Source organism: Castor canadensis, chromosome 1 (genome assembly GCF_047511655.1).
Source record: "Castor canadensis chromosome 1, mCasCan1.hap1v2, whole genome shotgun sequence".
Classification (NCBI taxonomy): domain Eukaryota; kingdom Metazoa; phylum Chordata; class Mammalia; order Rodentia; family Castoridae; genus Castor; species Castor canadensis.
The window spans coordinates 116,454,894-116,472,655 of record NC_133386.1 but is presented as its reverse complement, the minus strand read 5'-3'; the positions used below and the strand labels follow the sequence as shown (position 1 = coordinate 116,472,655).

The following is a 17,762-nucleotide window of genomic DNA, read 5'->3' as shown; positions in this document are numbered from 1 at the left end:
GAAATGTCCTATCTATTATCTTTTTTGAGTCTAATAGAAAATTCTTTTAGGCTTTCATCATCTTCTCATTCTTTGATATTTACTAATATTTATCGAGTGTGCCAGGCTTTGTGCAGGGAGCTGTCTGTGCAAGTGCAAATATGATAAACAGATACTCTGCTGACATAAGGCTCACAGCTCTGTGCCTTCAACAGCACTAGCACATAGTAGGTTGTTTTTTAAACAAATTAATTGGTTTTCTAATATTGGGAGGGTTATTAACACAAAGGTGTTAAATGTTATGCAAATCTGAAATAAGCAGAGTTGTGGCCTCTTACGTGAGCCATTCTGCCATCCTTGCAGGAAGACCCATGGACTACAAGTGGCTTATTTTTGCCCCAGGAGTAGAGACTCTTTACCATCAGTGTACTGCCTAAGAGTAGGGAAGCTGAAATTTAGACAGATTTCTGTGCTTTTCTGTAAGAAGCCTTGGAGGCATAAGAGAACATTTGGAGGAGGTGAAATCCAGGACTGTCACCAGCAGCAGTGGCCACTCCTCCACTCACCTGGCACTCTTCCCAGGCAGAAGGTGGAAGATGTTTTGTCTCCTGGCCAACAATCTTTCTTTTAGCATCCCAGTGGCCAAACAACCTGCAGCTCTGACCCTACCTGAAGTGCATGGTTTCAGGAGCCAACTCATTTCAGCACTTTACAGAAACACTGAGGTGGGGAATGCATTGATTCCTTAAAAATCTCTGATGCAAAATTAGGTGCATTCTGTCTGTCACAAAGAAAATGCCACATCAGGGACATATTTATATGCCAATAAACTTTTAATGCCTTAGAAAGCGGCTGAATAAAAAAAATAGGAATAAAATTATTCATATGACAACATTCTGGAGAGCAGGTAAGTTTTCCCAGCCTTAGTGGTGATTTTCTTCACTGGAGACCCATCTTCGCCTTTGTGACAGTGAAGCCCTAGGTAACCTCACGCTTATTACTCCGGAATTAGCTGATGTATGAGGGGCTGTCACTGTTCCTTAGTATTCCCATTAAACTCTCAGGGCAGAGTGACCAGAGCATGCCGGTGCTTTATGGGGCAGTCAAAGCAACAAGGCTGCTGGAGGCTTTCAAGGGGAACTTTCTACGCTTTGGGAGGGAGGGCCTTTGTGTAGCTTCCAAGAGAGCAAGACCCCAGGCTGGGAGGAAAAGGCCAGAAAGGTAAACCCTACCGGCTTCCCAGAAGGCTTGCTCCAGTGACTGAGCACAATGCCCTCTGGCAGCAGCTCCTACCAAGTGTCCATAGAGAATTTCTTGATTCAAGCTAAGGCAGGTTTTCCTCCAGGCAAGAGATCTGCAGGCCTGGCACGCCTCTCTCCTTTACCAAAGGTAGAGATGGAGAGAAACTGACAGGACTGAGCTGAGCGCCCAGACGCCAGACAGATGTGACCTGCTGTGTGTGTGTGGAGCGGGGCGGGGAGCGGGGTGGCTCCACTGCAGAAATGAGAGCGGGACGGGGTAGAGATGGCAGTGAGTCCTCATACCTGTGTGGGTGATACAGTTGCTAGAACAGGAAACCTGCCAGTTGGGGTTGCAAATCATCCAGCCCCCCAATCACTCACTCACCCTCTTTAGAGTCCATCTCCTCCACTTCGACAAAATGTTTAAGACGATTTTAGAGCAAGGGAGGCGGTTAGGCGCCTTTCCTTCTTTAGTCTAATTCCCTTCTCCATAAGGTAATGGATGAGCCCAGAATTTCAAAATGTGTGGGCAAGTCATAAGAACCCAGTCTGGGAAGCACAGTTTTAGTCAAAGGACCCAGCATTCGGTAGTTTCATCTTCACGTTACTCACTAGCCTTGGGGCCTCAGTAAACCATTTGAACCTCGCGGTGCCTCAGTTTCTTCTTCTGTCCTGGATGGGTACCATGCACCTCTGCCCTGGGCTGTGGTGTAGTCGGACTGATGACGGTGGTATGGGAGCTCTCCTCCCGCAGCAGGAAAGCACGTGGGTGTCATCCCGGAGCCCCGAGAGAGGCGTGGAGGATGCCTCCAGCTCTAAAATTAGTCCAGCCAGCAGGCCCGGCGCAGGGAGCGCCCTCAGCCCGCCGCGCTCCCCCGCAGCCCCCCTCGCGCGCGCCCCCTCTTCCCTGAGCCGCGCTCGGAGATCGCTAGTCATCCCCGACGCCCATGCCGCTCTCCCCTCACCCCTTTCGCTCGCGGTTCAGGAGGAGGAGACAGCGAGAGAAGAGAGAGGGGGGAACTAGAGGGCCTTTGCCGTTCGTCCGCGTCGGCGGCGATGGGGAGCCCGGAGCAGCCCTGTGGCCAGCAGTAGCGGCGGCGGCGACAGCTGGGAACGGACACGAGCGGGCGCTCCTCCCCGCGAGCTTCGCTGTGAGCTGGGCTGCGGATTGGGACCTCGCGCCCAGGTCCCTCTGCTCCCCGCTGCCAATCTTCTCCCGGCTCCCCTCCTCCGCCTCCGAACCCGCGGCCGTGGCGGCGGCGTCCCGGGCGCCGGGCACCTCCGCTCGCCTCCTAGCTACCGGCGATCGCGGGGCGGGCACTGCGGCGACAGCAGCTACCGGGTGGCCGGCTCGCCCCAGGCAAGAGCGCGGGGAGAAGACAAGCTCGGGGAGCGCGCCCGGTGTGGTGGCGGATCGCCGGCGGAGGACGGGTGCGTGGGGATCGGGAGAGCGATTCTTGGGCTGCCTGGTGCACCGGCTGGAGAGCGCCTGTGGGGCACAGCCCCAGCTGCCCGGGTGCCGGTGGGCTGCAAGGGGGGCTCGGGGAAGCGAGAGCTGGCGGAGCGCGTGGGGGAAACTTTTCACCTTGCAAAGTTCCTGCCCAGGCGCAGCCCGGAGCGGTGGTCACTGCCGCTGCATGCCGAAAGGGAGGGAGACTCGGCCCTGCGGCAGGAACCGAGAGGTCGGCACGAGGAGTTGGCCAAGTTTAGGGCTGAGGATTTGGGGAGAGGGGACGGGATTGCAGATTGGAGCACCCACCCTTGGGTTCCCCAAGCCCTGGCCGCGAGCTGCAGGTGGATGAGAAGATTCAGGCGGCGAGCTTCCTTGGTGTACGTTGGCCTCCATGGGGGATGTTCAAATGCCAATGGATGCAGTTAGGACACGCGAGGTGCAAATTGGGTCCTTGCTAGGCGAGGCACTAAGCGAAGCAGCCTCCACTCTCAGCAGGAAGCGGAGGGGTTTACCCGACCGTCCGGGGCCGCTTCCCACGCCTGACTCGGTCCTGCGGGGGTCGTGGGGAGGATGACATGTGCTAAGTGAGATCAGCTTTGGACTGAGGGCGAGCAGGAAGAGAGACTATTCCTTTCTTGACAGAGAGGGAAACTAAACGCTTTGGGAGAGTGGATGATTTTTGGCGGGCGTGCGGGATGGCTGTGCTCTTCTTTGAAAAGGGAATAGCTCCTGTCTGAAGGTCCTGGGGATGCGGAGCGGCCCTCTCGGGTGGCGGGTGAGAACGTGAAGGCGCAGCCGCTCGGTGCTCGGGGCCGACGAGTGCACCTCCTTCACTCCCGACCCTGCGCGCTAGTGTGCTTGCGAGGCTTGCGTGGGGACCCCCAGGGCGCAGGAGGAGAGGTGGCGTGGCGGAGGTGGCTTGGACCGCTTTGGCGTGGCGCTTGGTGAGGGAGACGATTTGGCCAGTGGGGGTCGCTGAGCTAATGTGCATCTGGCCCCGGGCTTGAGCGAGGTGGCGAGCCCGGGTATTTTTAGTAGTGCTGTGGTCTGTATTCACCTCCCCTCTCTCTCGGCGACTTTTGTCGCGTGTGCTTTCTGAAATGGTTAAACAGTGCTCACGATTAGACTTTGTGCAAAGCAACTTTTATTCACTTTTCTCCTCCCGACTCTCGTGGGCAGGGGTACACTAGGGGCAAGGTAGCGGGAGTTGAGCTGGTCCCTGAAGGACCCCTTGCTAGAAGAGAAAAGGGAGGCGGTCCTGGAGTGTGTGCGCTGGCCGTGGCATCTTGAGGCTGCAGTTTGGTGTAATAATGGGGACAAACTTGGCGGGGGTAGGGGGGTCTTGGAAATGGATGTGAGGAGGTGGAGAGGCTGTGGAGACAGTGAGACCGCCTTGGGGAGCTGGGAGTCTCCGGGGAGGAAGAGGGTCTGGCACCCCGGAGCGTGGGCGGCCCGGGACCGGGTTCCTCGCGCCTGGTAGACTCCGCGCCTTCCTTGGAGCTCTGTTGCCACCGCCCGCTCCCGCCAAATGGGACCTTCTTCGGGTTTCCGTTAACCTGCACAGGGAGGGACGCGGGACCCTGCTACTGACAGAAGAATCTTTTCTCTTCCTTGCCCCTCCTCCCCGCCCCAGACTACCGCGCGTTTGTTTCCAAGTTGGCCCCACTTCCATTTACAAGTGTCAGACAATCCCGCGCCCACCTCCCCCACTCGCCCGCGCAGCCAGCTGGGGGAGGGGCGAGCTGTCTGCACCACGCTTGGGGCGGCGCAGTGCTCCCGCACCCGCGCGATCGCTTTGGCTTCCGATTTGTTGGGCCTTGACTTTTAAAAGATGCGAATATATATAAACAAACATCACCCCTCCCGGACACTTGCATCCCGCCGCTTTTCTCCTCTCCTGGAACGTATTCATTTTCTGGCCCTGACGCTGGTCTTTTCCAAGGCGAGTCTCTGGGTGCAGGGAGGAAGGGGGCGGGGAGCTGGCGGACCAGTTCGTCAGGGTGGATTTGTGCTCCTGGCTTTGTTGCTAGGATCAGATTTTCTGGTTGTGCCTGTGCCCAGTTAAAATAAATGCAGAGACTGAGAACCAGCCAGAAAGACTGCAGACGAGTTTGCTGTGATTCAGGCTGCAAATTCAGGTGGTGGAAAGGGCAAGCCCGCCATCTAGGAACTGAGGACAGAGATGTCCACATCTCGGTATGAATCAGGAGTCCAGATTGCATCTCCGTCTCTTCACGTTATCTAACGCTTGACTGATGTTTTAGTGTGACGTGGAGATTTGAATGTAGTAAGGAAAGAAAGGGAGGGGATGCGGGAGAAAGAAGGAGAGAGAAGAGATCCCGAGATTGAGATTCTGCAGCATCCTACAAATTTCAAGGAGCCAATTGCTTCTGCCTTTTTTTTTTTAAATTTGAGCAGTGAGAAAATAAAGAACAGCCAAGAAAACCAGAGTGCCAAGAGACAAAGACAAAAAATGCATAATAACTTCGACTCTTTGATGTGCTTTTAATCTAATAGGGTTAGCATGGGGGATTTTGTTTTGTTTTGTTTTTACACTTTACAAGGAGGAAAGTTGTCTCTTAGAATTAGAGCGAAGGCTGATACTCAGGCATGAATTCCTGTTGTTGTCGTTTTGGAACCTGGACAATGAGTGATGGTTCAGCCAGTTTCTGAGCACTGTGTCCTGGGACGAGAAAGTTCCCAGAACTGTCCAGTTATAACGTCTTCATATCTGAACCACACAGAGAACTCCACATGAAAGGCAGCTGGCTCAGAGATCAGAAATTGGTCAGCTGCTGGCTGGCTCCATCTCTCTTCTCTGCGGGATTTTCACAGCCAGTGTTTGTTGCTCAGTGACTACCTATGAAGCCTTTTTTTTTTCTTTTCAATTTTTATTTATTATGGTTCTTGGCAGAGTCATTTTGGGGGGAGTTTTTACATAGTCAAGATCCAGTCTGTCTGTTAACTAGCAATTACAGTTGTGCTGAGCTACTCAAAAAATGAAATGAGTAGCAATAAACAGAGTAGATGCCCACTGACCTGTATGTTATTTGGTTATTTTGTAACCATATAATAGCTTTTTGTAAAGGCAGGGGCTGTCCAGGCTGCTCACACAGGACGATTTTGATGGGTCAGTTTATGTTATTATGCTGCAGAATGACCTGCTCTAATGTAGCTGATGAATTATGTCAAATAGAAAGAAGTAGACAATTACCAGTAAGGAGAGGATGTTCAGTCATTCCCAGATACTCATAGTAGTACTCTCTGAGGTGGTTGTGTTACTATGCCGTATTAATAACTCTTAACACAAAAAATGACCAGGTGGCTTTATCTTATAACTTGCACAGTTAGGTATGTTGTTCTTCACATCTGTCTAGTTGGCTGATGGATTTTTCTTCTGGGACAAGAGGAAAGAATATCGGGATGCTTGCTTTCTCCCACTGTGGGTCCCTCTCAGGTTTGTTCCTTCTGCAGGAGCATTGGGTAGGATCATCTTGGCAGACTCAGATGGACCAGTCCCTTCAAATTGATTTCCTTTGGTGCTGAAGGACTATTGATGAACCCTTGTCTTTACTGATTGTGGCAAACACTAGAGTTGCAATGGAAATTTAAAAGAAATTTTCTGGCAGACCTAGAAGGAAGGACTTGCATCCTGCCTTGTTTCTTCCTGCAGACAAGACAGCCTTTGGTTTCCACAGATATGGAACACAACCCCTGTGTATATTGCTTTGCTTCTTGGTAAACTCTTCTGAGGTGCTTTTTGGATCTCTGATTGTTGAGTATGTCATTATCAGCATCTTTCTACATCGTTGTGATGGCTGGGTAGCTGAGGATCATGACAGTGTGGCAACTTCCCCTGAGAAGATTCTGAGAACACATAACTGCGTTTTGGTCTGTTTGGCTCCACAGGCTTTTCAGACTTACTGAGTTTTCTAAATATCTTCTCATTTAGTAAGTTTAATTTTTTTCTCATTGCCTCTTTCCTCCACATTCTTTTCCAAGAATAAGTTTTTAAAAATTTGCTTTTCCTTTTCTTCAGTCAGCTTAATGGCACACACAGATTGAATTTATTGAGAAGATATTTGAGTTTGTTGAGAAGATATTTCATGTTTGTCTAGTATTTTCAAGCCAGAGTCAGATCTACCAAAAGAGGTTATCAGTTACAACACTGTTGGCACAACAGTGACAAATGATCCATTTTGGTGGCTCTGAATTGAACTGGCATTCCAGGCTCACTTTTATTCTATGACTGAGGTTCTTTTTAATCCCCCTGCTAAGTGGAGGGGTTGAATATTTGAGATTGAACTTACTGGCACCATGACAGAGTAAACAGAGAAAGGATTTTAGAACTTAATCGTCAGTGTCTCCATAGAAGCAGTGTTGTCCTCTTGCCTTACTGTATTGATGGCTATGAATGTGGAGACCTTGGAGGAGTTCTGGGAGGGTGGACGTTAGTATTTCACCTTTCTGTACTTTTACTTTCAACACTGTGAATCATAGACTCTATTTAATAAAGGAAGTTTGTTTAACACTAGTTTTTATGTTTTAAACTTGTCTTTCTGTTTTTATTCTGCAAAGTCACATGGAGTTGAAGTCTACTTCCTTTTTTTTTTCTTTGTTAAAAGGTATTTTACTCTTATTTTTTGTGTTTTAATTTTAATTTTAATTTTTCATTTATCTTTTAAAGATTCATTTCTTTAAAGTTTGTGAAAATACCTGTCTTCTACAAGGCAGTGAGCAAGATTCAAAGAATAGTGAAATCTATTCATTGCATTATAGACTGTTGGGAAAGTAGGAGATATCTGTGTGTGCACACAAGAATTCAACACATGTCAATATTTGTTAATGGAAAGAACAATGTCACTAAGTAGGTATCTACAGAGAGATGAATATGAGCTGGTATAAACTTTTAGGGAGAGTATAAAGTGAATATAATTCAACTTACTAACTCTTAGTTTCCCTGATGGGTGCAAAGTACTACAAAACTAATTAGTTTCCTTTGGGGCAGCGCAAAACTCCTTTTTGAAATGATATAGTCATGTGGCAGGCAAAATTGGCCAAGGGAATGTTGTTCAATATTTCAGAAAGACTCCAGAATTTACCCAGGATGTTTCTTCATTATCTTCTTGTGATTCTCCAACTACCTCCCCCATCCCAGTTCAAACAGGTCCTCTAGGTTTGTGATGTGTATGGAAACCTGCGTGCATGCACCTGGCATAGTGTCAGTTCCTGGCTTTCTTATGTGTGAGTTACAGTTATGGCTATCAGAATTAGCTTTTGCATGAAAAGCTCTGAGGCTTTCTGTGCTTTAAGGACTCAGCATCTAGGTTTGTTTCTTGCCATTTTTAACCTTAGGGAAAAGCTCAAGTAAATGGTACAGTAGTCATGCTAGCTTTCAGAATGTGGGTGAAAGGCTAGAATTTTTACCTTGGATGCTTGCCATGATTTGTTGATACTTATACTTTGCAGGACAATTGCTAAGTAGTATTTCTGTTATACTTTCTTTTGTTTTTGGAGATGTCAGAGATAAGCACACCTGTTGAATAAGGCACAGATATGGAAGGTTAATTGTAACTTCAACTAAATTAAATTGCAATCATTCTGATAAAAATTACAGCTTTTTCAGTAGCGTAGCAGGTTAAAGAGTGAGTACTCTGGACCAAGGATTAACATTTTACATTTGAATTAAACCTCAAATTAATAACACTAAATACCATTGAGCATGACTTAACACTTGCAAACGTCTAAAAGCATGCCTGCTGATAGGGATTAAATTCTGTGACAAATGTGCTTAATGACAGTATAAATGTCATTTTTTTGATCACATAAACTCTATGTGTGTATGTGTGTTTTCTTTAAAAGCAGGATGAGGCCATATCTTGGTTAGAGAAGTGGCTTGCTGTTTCTGGAAACCCAGAACATCTCTAATCGATGACATTTTGTTGTTTTTAAAGTCTAAATATGTGATTAATATTTTGGACATGTGAAGTCTGTTTTTAAACTGTGGCTTGAAATTCAGTGTGTGCCCTGATAGGCTGAGAAGTGGTTGGGTGACTCGTGGTACAGTCTCACGCCAAGCTACATTTTGTAGCTACAGTTTCCTGAGATTAGCTTGGCTGTGGGGAAGCTCCCTGCAAAGAAGTGTACACATGAATGTGAGCCACGTGCAGAGAACATTGACATTGCTGGTGTTATGGGGACAGTAGTGCACTCTTCCCCACCCTTGAAAAATACTTCATAATAACAATTATCAATTAGATGAATAGGAATTCAGAAGTGTGTGGTAATCTCCTTTGAGAATTTGGAACCTATCTGATAGGACCTTAAAGGCATTTCAGAATGTCAATTAAATGGAAAAATATGCCCGGAATTGAATATAATTAAGAAATGTTGAAGTCTGGTGTCTTCATATTCAGACATTGTATAAGACAGTTTAATTAGCGAACAAGGATTGGGATTTATTGACAGAAACTTCTTTCTCATGCCATGTTTCACTCATTAAAAGCTCATAATGTCTAGGATCTTTCTAGCTGTGAGAACTTGACCGGTTCCCATTTTGTGCTTGACTTCAGCAGTGTTGTGCTTTCTTTACGTCTTTTCGAATTTCTTTTTAAGTTTGCAACTGACTAGGATGACGTATGTTAATTCTCTTGCTGGTGGCTATTTCTGTGTAGTAAGCACATGGTCTCTTCTGACACATGCCACCAAAGCTCTAGGGAAGCTTAGTACTTCTAAAGGTCAGAGATTGGAAAGTGGAACTGTCTTAGTGGAACTTTTGCTAGAGCAGCTTAAAGTAATTTGTGAATGTAATTTCATCTTTCTGACTACTGTCTCTATATTATATTTATCTGATGGCAGAATTTACACTTAACTTCACATTTCTCTGTCCTCAGTTTTATGGTTGATGGATTATGGTACAAATCCCTTCTCTTCCTGATTATTGCCATGAAAAACTGGCTAGTCACATAGGAGATTGGAAAATTCTTTTCTCTTTAATATACTTGTAGGATACATTTCTTTTTTAAGCTGTACTTGATTATAGATGCTTGAAAATACTGTAGTTGGGAAAGAGATATCTTGAGAATGTGTCTAACAAGTGGGGAAAGGAGAAATAAGGTTCATCGACTCCTTGAGGATTTGTCACTAACTGCTTACAGTTTAAATTTTGGCTGTCTCCTGTACTTGTAGTTAAAGGGAACAGCTAGTTTTATAAGTTTAATTGCTCATCTTCATAGGTGGGTTCTCTAAGTGGGTGCCATTTGCAACAATCTCATATTCCATCTGCCCCAGTCACATCGTTAGTCATTCTGCAGGTTCTTCACCTCCATGTTGTGGTTAGCAAAAGTGCATTAGGAGTACCGTTATTACTTTAGGCTAATTTTTGTATGGTGCATATTAAACAAATGTGGCACCTAACCCCTAAAAAGTAAGCTTTTTCTACTGATGGGATTTGCAACAAGCACAAAAAAGGACATAATTCATGTGTGATCCCACTAAGTCAGGTATTTATTGAAGTGACATCATGGGCTTGGAAGTTTCAGGATTGACAGCGGGACAGTGATGCCTCACATTTGTATTCAGGAGACAACCACTATGCTGAGGCAATTGGGCAATGAGAAATGAAAGGCAAAAACATATTATATCGCTAGATCAATTTCTTAGCTCTCCTTGAGTTATCTAATAATTAGATAATCTTCTTTTGCTTTGGAAAAGTAGATTTTGGATATGTAATTACCTGTTTTAATCATTTTGTTCCCTAGTTGTATTCAGCAATACACATATTCTGCTCAATTTATACTCTGTATCTTGTGTTAACTAGTAGGATTGATAAAGTATTAAATCTTCTTTCCAAACACAGAGAGAGAGGAGATGCAGGAATCTTATGAGATTTGCCACCTTCATATGGCTCATCCGTGCTTATTATAATAATCACAGCGAACAAGCTTAGATTGCTCTCATACAATGGATATGTTTTTAAATGTTGAGTATAAAATACATTTTTCAAAGCAAAGCACATTTTAAATGCCTTCAATTAGGGAAATCTCACTTTGCATTTAAGTAGATCCTGTGGCAAATTCTTTTAAAAAGACTATTTTTTCTCTGCTTCATTCATCTGTTTCTTAAGTTTAGGTTTTTGTATATCAAATTTCTTAGAGAATGTATATGTATTGGCCATCTATTTTCTTTCAAATAGATGGTAACTGATAGTTTGACTTTGACCCTCAGTACTGCTTTGACAGAAGCCACAGGAAGGAAGTAAAATGGGGAAGACAGGGCTGGAGTCAGAGAAGATAGAATTATTTGCCTGATTTATGGAGATATTGAGGAGATGTTCAATTTTAAGAATTTCTTAAAAGTAGGGCCAGACCAATGTAACCCAGAATTACTTTGTCAAGATTTTTTTGGAAGACACTAAATATGATTACTCCCATTCCCATTCTTTGGAGTATCCAGAGAAGTTCCTGGCTTTTTTTTTTTTTTTTTTTTGGCAGTACTGGGATTAGAACTGAGGATCTCATACTTGCTAGACACTCCATCACTTTAGCCACTCCACCCGCCCTACTCAAGGCTTCTTAAGCCTCTGCAGTCCTCTTTCTGCATTCTTCTTTCTTTATTGTTTAGAGCTCTTTAGTTAGTTCTACCCACCCACCCTAGCTCTGATTGTCACTGGTTGGAGCCCTATGCCACACTGAAGGTCTTACTTGAACCTTGTCTCCTATATATTTTTCCTTCTGTCTCTTTACTCAGATCCCCACTACACTTTGAAAAGGTTGAACATAAATATCTTTATCCGAAATGCTTGGGACCAGAGTGTTTCAGATTTCAGATTCATTTAATTTTTAATTTTGTGCATGAAACAAAGAAATTTTCCAAATCATCAGACTTTAAGATTTTGAAACACTTCAGATTTTGGATTGAGAATGCCCTGACTGTATTTCTTACAATGGCACTATTAAAGTGTGCTTTGTGATAACATTACCTGTGCTGGTATCTCTATAGGCTACCATTTCCAGGACGCAGTGACATAACATCAGTCTTTGGTCCTTCACTCTTATTAGATCTTATCAGTGTTTAATATTTGAAATTGAATGACAATATTTGTGTCCAACTTGGATAGTGATTATTCATTTTCCCAACAGAATACCTATAATCAAATATCAGAAATTGTCTCCTTGAGTTATTAGGACTGCCTTATCATCTTTTTCCTGGTAGGAAAATATTTATACTAGTATCTGATGTCTATACTTTCTGGCTGAAGGAAAGATCCTCCAGGCATATATACTCAGGTTCTTGACTGGCTAGTCACTCAGAGATATGGATCTTTTCTGTAAGTTTCATCCAGTGTTGTAAGGACGCCAAGAAGGCACACTGGATGTGACCATATGTTGAATCACTGCTCAAGAGCACGACTTTGTCTTCATGAAAGTTCTGATGGAAGAATTATGCACCTACTCGTACATTCTCACGGAGTTGGATAGTCCCCGTCACAGGTGAAATAGATTGGGACGTAGGAGCATATGGCATTGCTGAGTTCCTTCTATGTCAAGTAAGCACAGAAGGCATAAGTAAGAATGCTGTTTTTGCAAGGATCCTTGAGTTTTTTCTAATTCATATTTAAAAATTACATAATTTGTAAACACCCATACCATATCTATTACTACACTCAGTACTATCAACACTCCTCATAATACTGCAGATTAGGGTATTCCAGTACATGTTAAGATATGGAAATTCCCACTGCTGCAGCTTACCCTGCTCTGACCACTGTGGGCAAGAGAATGTTGCTCCAAGGGTTGGATATGCAGTGTCTAGAATATAGTGAAGCCTTCCTGCATGGGAATGAATACAGCAGTTGCCTGGCAGTTAGAAATAGAATGGATTAAAATGCACATATTGTTAAATTCTAAATCTCTCTTTTTTTTTTTTTCAGTTACACTGCTATATATTCATTATTTGTGGGCCAGGCTGTTAAATTCTACATGTGAACAAGTGTGTGTCTTGGGAGTGTTGTATTACACAAAATGTTCAATAACTATTTTCTTGAATGAATGGAAATTGGAAAAGGCTGTGTCTGTCTTTTAGACACTTTGTCATTCTGTGAGCTTAACAAACAAAATCTCATTAACACCAAATCCATGGGAGCATGAGAAATATGTAATGCTCTTAATTTCTTATTAAGCGATTTGTGTTTATTGAAAATTGGCTTGAAGGTACACTGAACATAATTCATGATATTGGATTTAGGAGAGTGTGTGGATCCCTGAGTCTTTCCTGTGCTTAGAATTCACTCACAACTCAGAGTTACAATTGCGGGTGGCAGGAGGGGTATCTTACCCTGGAAGAATTTACTGAAATGAGACGATGATGAGTTAGACTTCGGAGATGGGTTTTTCATGCTCCTTTGCCTTTTAGGTTTGTGTGATTGTTTCAGTCCTTATTTCTCCTTGCACACTTCATATGTGTCTGTGAATAGATGAGAGAGAGAGAGAGAGAGAGAGAGAGAGAGAGAGAGAGAGAGAGAACACATAGGGGTTGGTAAAGGCAAATGCAAATCCCGTTTCCCTATTAACTCATGAGGCCTGCTGGGTAGCAGGAGGCATTACAGACATTTAATTGTGTGCTAGGTAAGTCTGGCACAACTCCAGCATCATGGTGGAACAAAAATTAAACTAATCAGCAGGGATATACTGCATATATTGATTGGAGGTGGATTTTGTTATGCAAAAAAAAATCCTTATAAATAGTGGGAAAGTAATTGAGAGTAATTAAAAAGGCAGAGAGTTAATTCACAGTTCTTCAGATGAAAGGGCATCTTGATCCTCTGCTTTCACTCAGATCTCCATGCAGGCTGGAGCCTTCTGTGAGTACTGAGTCTAAATGAAATTATCGATGCCACCACTCCACTGGAAAGACAATAAATGGGAAGGCTGTGTAGATGACACACTGGTGACCAAGTTTCAGCAGTTACTTGGTGACTTTACTGACAGAAGTCCTCCCCTTTGTTTGGGGCCAGGGGCTTTCATTTCTTTTTCTTGGCTTTACTAATAACTTTTGGTTATTATTATTAATTATAACTTACTGATTCAGTGAATCAAAGCGCCTAGGACAGCATGACCAAAATGACCTGGAATGCCAGCACTTTTTGACATTGATTCCCTCTTTCCCTCAACCGAGAAGCCTTTTCAGGACTTGATGTCATAGAAAGCATGTCATCTGAGTAATGATACCTTGAACAGTGTATTTGCATACATTTTCTTGCCTACTGAGCCCTTGCTTTCATGCTCAATTCCTACCACAAAATGATGCTCAATGATTATTTGTCAAGTGAATGAATGAATGAGATAGTACTTGGGTTTGAGTGGCTGGGATAATTTAGCATCTTCCGAAGGAATTACGGATGGTGTTTGGTAGAGCTTCAAGTATTCTCTGAGATCCTGATTGACAACTAGGAAACAGGGAGGCAGGGGAAGCAGTGCCTGAGGTTTCCTGGGCTTCTTCTGCCTCACACTCTTTGTGTTTATACTTTTGTTCTGGCATCACCCAAGTTCTTCAAGGTGAATGTTAGCAGCATCAATTCTCAAGTGACAAGGATGTGGTTAGGAACTGACCAAGGTCACATGCTTTAACTGGCAGGTCAAGATTTGAGACAAAAGTTCTTATAGACAGCCAGGTGTCTCTATGCTGACAAAGGAGAATGGACCCATTCTCTCAGAATTTGAAGGTAGAGCCCAAAGGTAGGCCAGGAGCACTACTCAGATTTCCTTGAGGGTTTGGTAATTTTCTTCTAAAATTCATGCTAATTTTATAGTCTATAATGTCCTTGTTTAAACATAAGATAACTCTATAACTTCCTTACCTATCAAAGTACTCTCATTTTCTGCCCCAAACCTAAAATTGATCTACCTAAATGTTGCTCCAAGAATACCCTTAGAGACATATTTGGTGTTTACATGTAGGGACCCAGATATGGCAATCTGTTTGGAGGGAATGAGAAACTTTGTTTCCATAAGCATAGCCTTTTTTACTTTCTTTTTTCTTTTTTTGCAGTGAGGACTGAACCCAGGGCCTCTTCCATGCTTGGCAAGCAGCCATACCCAACTTTTTGTTTTTGTGTTATTTTTGAGAGAGGGCCTAGCTGTGACTTTTGTCCTGGCTAACCTCAAACTCTTGACCTTCCTGCTTCAGACTCCCAAATAGCTAGAATTATATGACATTCAGTGTTTTGTTTTTTTTTTTTAAATTAATTTATATTGCATGCTTATCTGGGACGGCCAAGGGTGTTAAGAGGAGAGGGTTTCAAATTCCTCCTAACTTCACCTTAGTTCATGCATGAGCTTTAAAATGCCTTGTAACCACTGATACTCTTAAGTTTGAGAAGCTCACCAGAACCATTCTGCTTTGAACTGTTTGAGTATCATGAAAAGAGCAAATGCTAGGCCAATGGTTAATTACAAGGAGCTATTTTATTATCTCAATTTTATCACAGAAAGGATAAACTTTATTAGGGAAACTTGAGAGCAGGAGAATGTAGATAAAGAATCCTGAAAAACAGAATACTTCAAAACTTCCTGCTGGTCAGCTGGCCCTGAAGTCATAGGACAATATTAAAAAGTCATTGTTTACAATGTTAATTATAGTGTCTTGCAATAGTTTAGAACTTTCGCATTTGTAACTCTTCATTCATTTTTGCATTTTTTAATAACTAATGTTGATGAGAACCTTTTTGTGTTACCTCATTTATTCCCCAAAACTGTGACCAGGCACGATTCTTACCTTGCAGATGATGAAAGTGATAAGTGCTTACTCATGATATTGTTTAGGACGCGTCAGAGTCAAGATTCTAACCCCAGCCCGACTCACTTACAGTGATCCAGGGTAAACAACCAGCTTCTTCAGCCCATAGCAGTCTCGAACCTGCCAGTGTATGTCAAATATGGTCTGCTTTTGCTAGGGTAGAAATGTTTCCTTAGTTCCTCCAGGGTTCCTTGCAAGGTTGAAATAAAACTGGCAGAGATTAATATGAAAAAGCATAGAAGTTTATTTAATTAAAGTTTTACATGACACAGGAGCCAAAGACTCAGGGAAGGCTGCCTAGTTTTTGGAGCAGGTTGTACAGTCATGTGGATGTATGATTGAACAAAAAGGGTCTGATGTAATGGTAGTGGACTGCAGGGGGAAACCCAGCAAGGCCTCTTTGTTCAGATTCTATCTGGCTTCTCTGTGTAACATTTGTTCCTTCTGGGGATGGGGCAGGACCCCTCTGGAGCCAGGGTCTTATGACTTACTATCTGACAAGTTAAGTGAGAAAGTTCCTTTATGGCTGGCCTGCACAGCAAGACTGGGAAAGTTTAGAGTAGTATTTCTAAGTTTTATGTCTTGCTTTGAGGAAGAAGGTTTGTCATTGCTATGGCCCACCTTGAGGAAGAGGAACTCCAGTTTCTATGTAGAACGGGAAACAGGAGGGCAATAGATGTTTGGAAAAAAAAAAAAATCCCACTTCTGAGATGTTGATTTCCTTCAGTTCTGAATACTTGGCGTGTCAGGGCATGACACCTTGGAATATCCTGTTCTGAGTCTCGACAATTTTCTAAAACTTGAGTGTGAACCCAGGGCAGCAGGTAGCAGACTGGGTGCCTCCAGAGAGTCCAGGTGCAAGTGTCCTCTCCTGGAAATGACTGTCCTTTCAGGCTGTTCAATAACACAGAAGGCAGGCAGTGGATAAACTAACCAGTGTCCAGTGCATGTGTGTGCTTTATGCCCTGCCTGAGTCATTTTTAACTTGCTAAACAGACCTCAGAATTATTCTGGGGTCTTGATATGTTACCCTGGGAATATGCTGTTAGATTCCAGGTCACAGTCACACAGTTGTCAGTGGCTTTTTTTCCCTAGGAAAGGCTGGAAGCAAGAAGTTAGAAATCTACTGTTTTCTGATCTTGGCTTCTCAGCTGAATATCAGTAAAAAGATAGAGGATGTAGAAACTTGCATTAGCTTGATTAGGGGTCTTATTTGCATAAAAGAATCCTTGAATCACAATTACCCTCTGGCTTTGGACCCTGCTTTTTCTGCCTTTCCTATTATCTGGTCCAAGGTCATTACTAAAAGGCTTCCTGTTTCATGGAAGGGTACTTACTGAAATATTAATTTCATTGCCTGATGTAGATTCAGATTGTCTGGTGAATAACTTGAGGTCCAATCAAAATCACTGAAGTAAGAGTTGTTTTTAATGCATTTGGAAAGGTGCTTCAGGAATTTGAGAATTAGGCAGCTAAAACTTCACCATCCTTGTGCTTGTGTTTATGATGAGAGGAACTGTCTTTATGCTTTTTAGTAATTACTTCTGGGAAACAAACTCAAAGGATAAGTTGCATGTTCAAGGCATCATGGAGGAATGTTTTGTTTTTTTAAAAATTTTTTTCATTTAATTGCACTTTGACTAGATTTGAAATCTGATTTTGATATATAAGACTCTAAAAGAGAAATGAACTTGTGACATTAGAAGCTGGAAATGTTCATTTTATTTATTTATTCATTTATTTATTTTTGGTATGACTGGGGTTTGGACTCAGGGCTTTGTGCTTGGGCAGTAGGTGCTCTAACCTGGGCCACACCTCCAGTCTGTTTTTCCTCTGGTTATTTTGGAGATCGAGTCTTGAGAGCTATTTGCTTGGGCTGACCTTGAACTGCGATCTTCCAAAATAGCTAGGATTATAGGGATGAGCCACCAACATCCAGCTTGCTGTTAAAAAAAAAAAAAAAAAAAAGGTAACACAAAAGCTTGGCTACATGCTATCTTTCCTTGTTTTTTTCTTTGCAACCATGGCTGTATGTGTAATTTCATGGTATACTGAAAAGAAGTTGTATTCTTCTATGGTAGAGGTAAAAGGCCCCACTCTAATACTTGAAGCACAATTCCTTAAAATAAAACAGACAAAACAAAAACAAACCCCAAAGCATAATTGATGGCTTTTGCATCAGTATACAAAATAGCCTAAGGCTGTAACAGATACAGTTTGAGAGAGTTTGGCTCATTTTATTGACATATTGGTTTGTCTTTTGTGAGTAGACATGCATTGTTCTTGGCTCAAAT

The 17,762-nt window shown here is 43.3% G+C and overlaps 1 protein-coding gene across 5 annotated transcripts in view; it reads left to right on the top strand.

Moving 5' to 3' along the window:
• Positions 1–2,062: 2,062 nt before the first annotated feature.
• Fat3 (FAT atypical cadherin 3) overlaps positions 2,063–17,762 on the top strand; it is a 611,059-nt gene continuing 595,359 nt past the window's right edge. For 3 of the 5 annotated variants that reach the window (XM_074081345.1, XM_074081335.1, XM_074081339.1), the window contains exon 1: positions 2,064–2,651. In XM_074081345.1, coding sequence (XP_073937446.1) covers positions 2,168–2,651 — 484 coding nt within the window. In that variant the 5' untranslated portion in view covers positions 2,064–2,167. Of the gene's footprint in view, positions 2,652–17,762 lie in introns of all 5 variants that reach the window. The other 2 variants (XM_074081331.1, XM_074081368.1) reach the window with 2 other exon arrangements.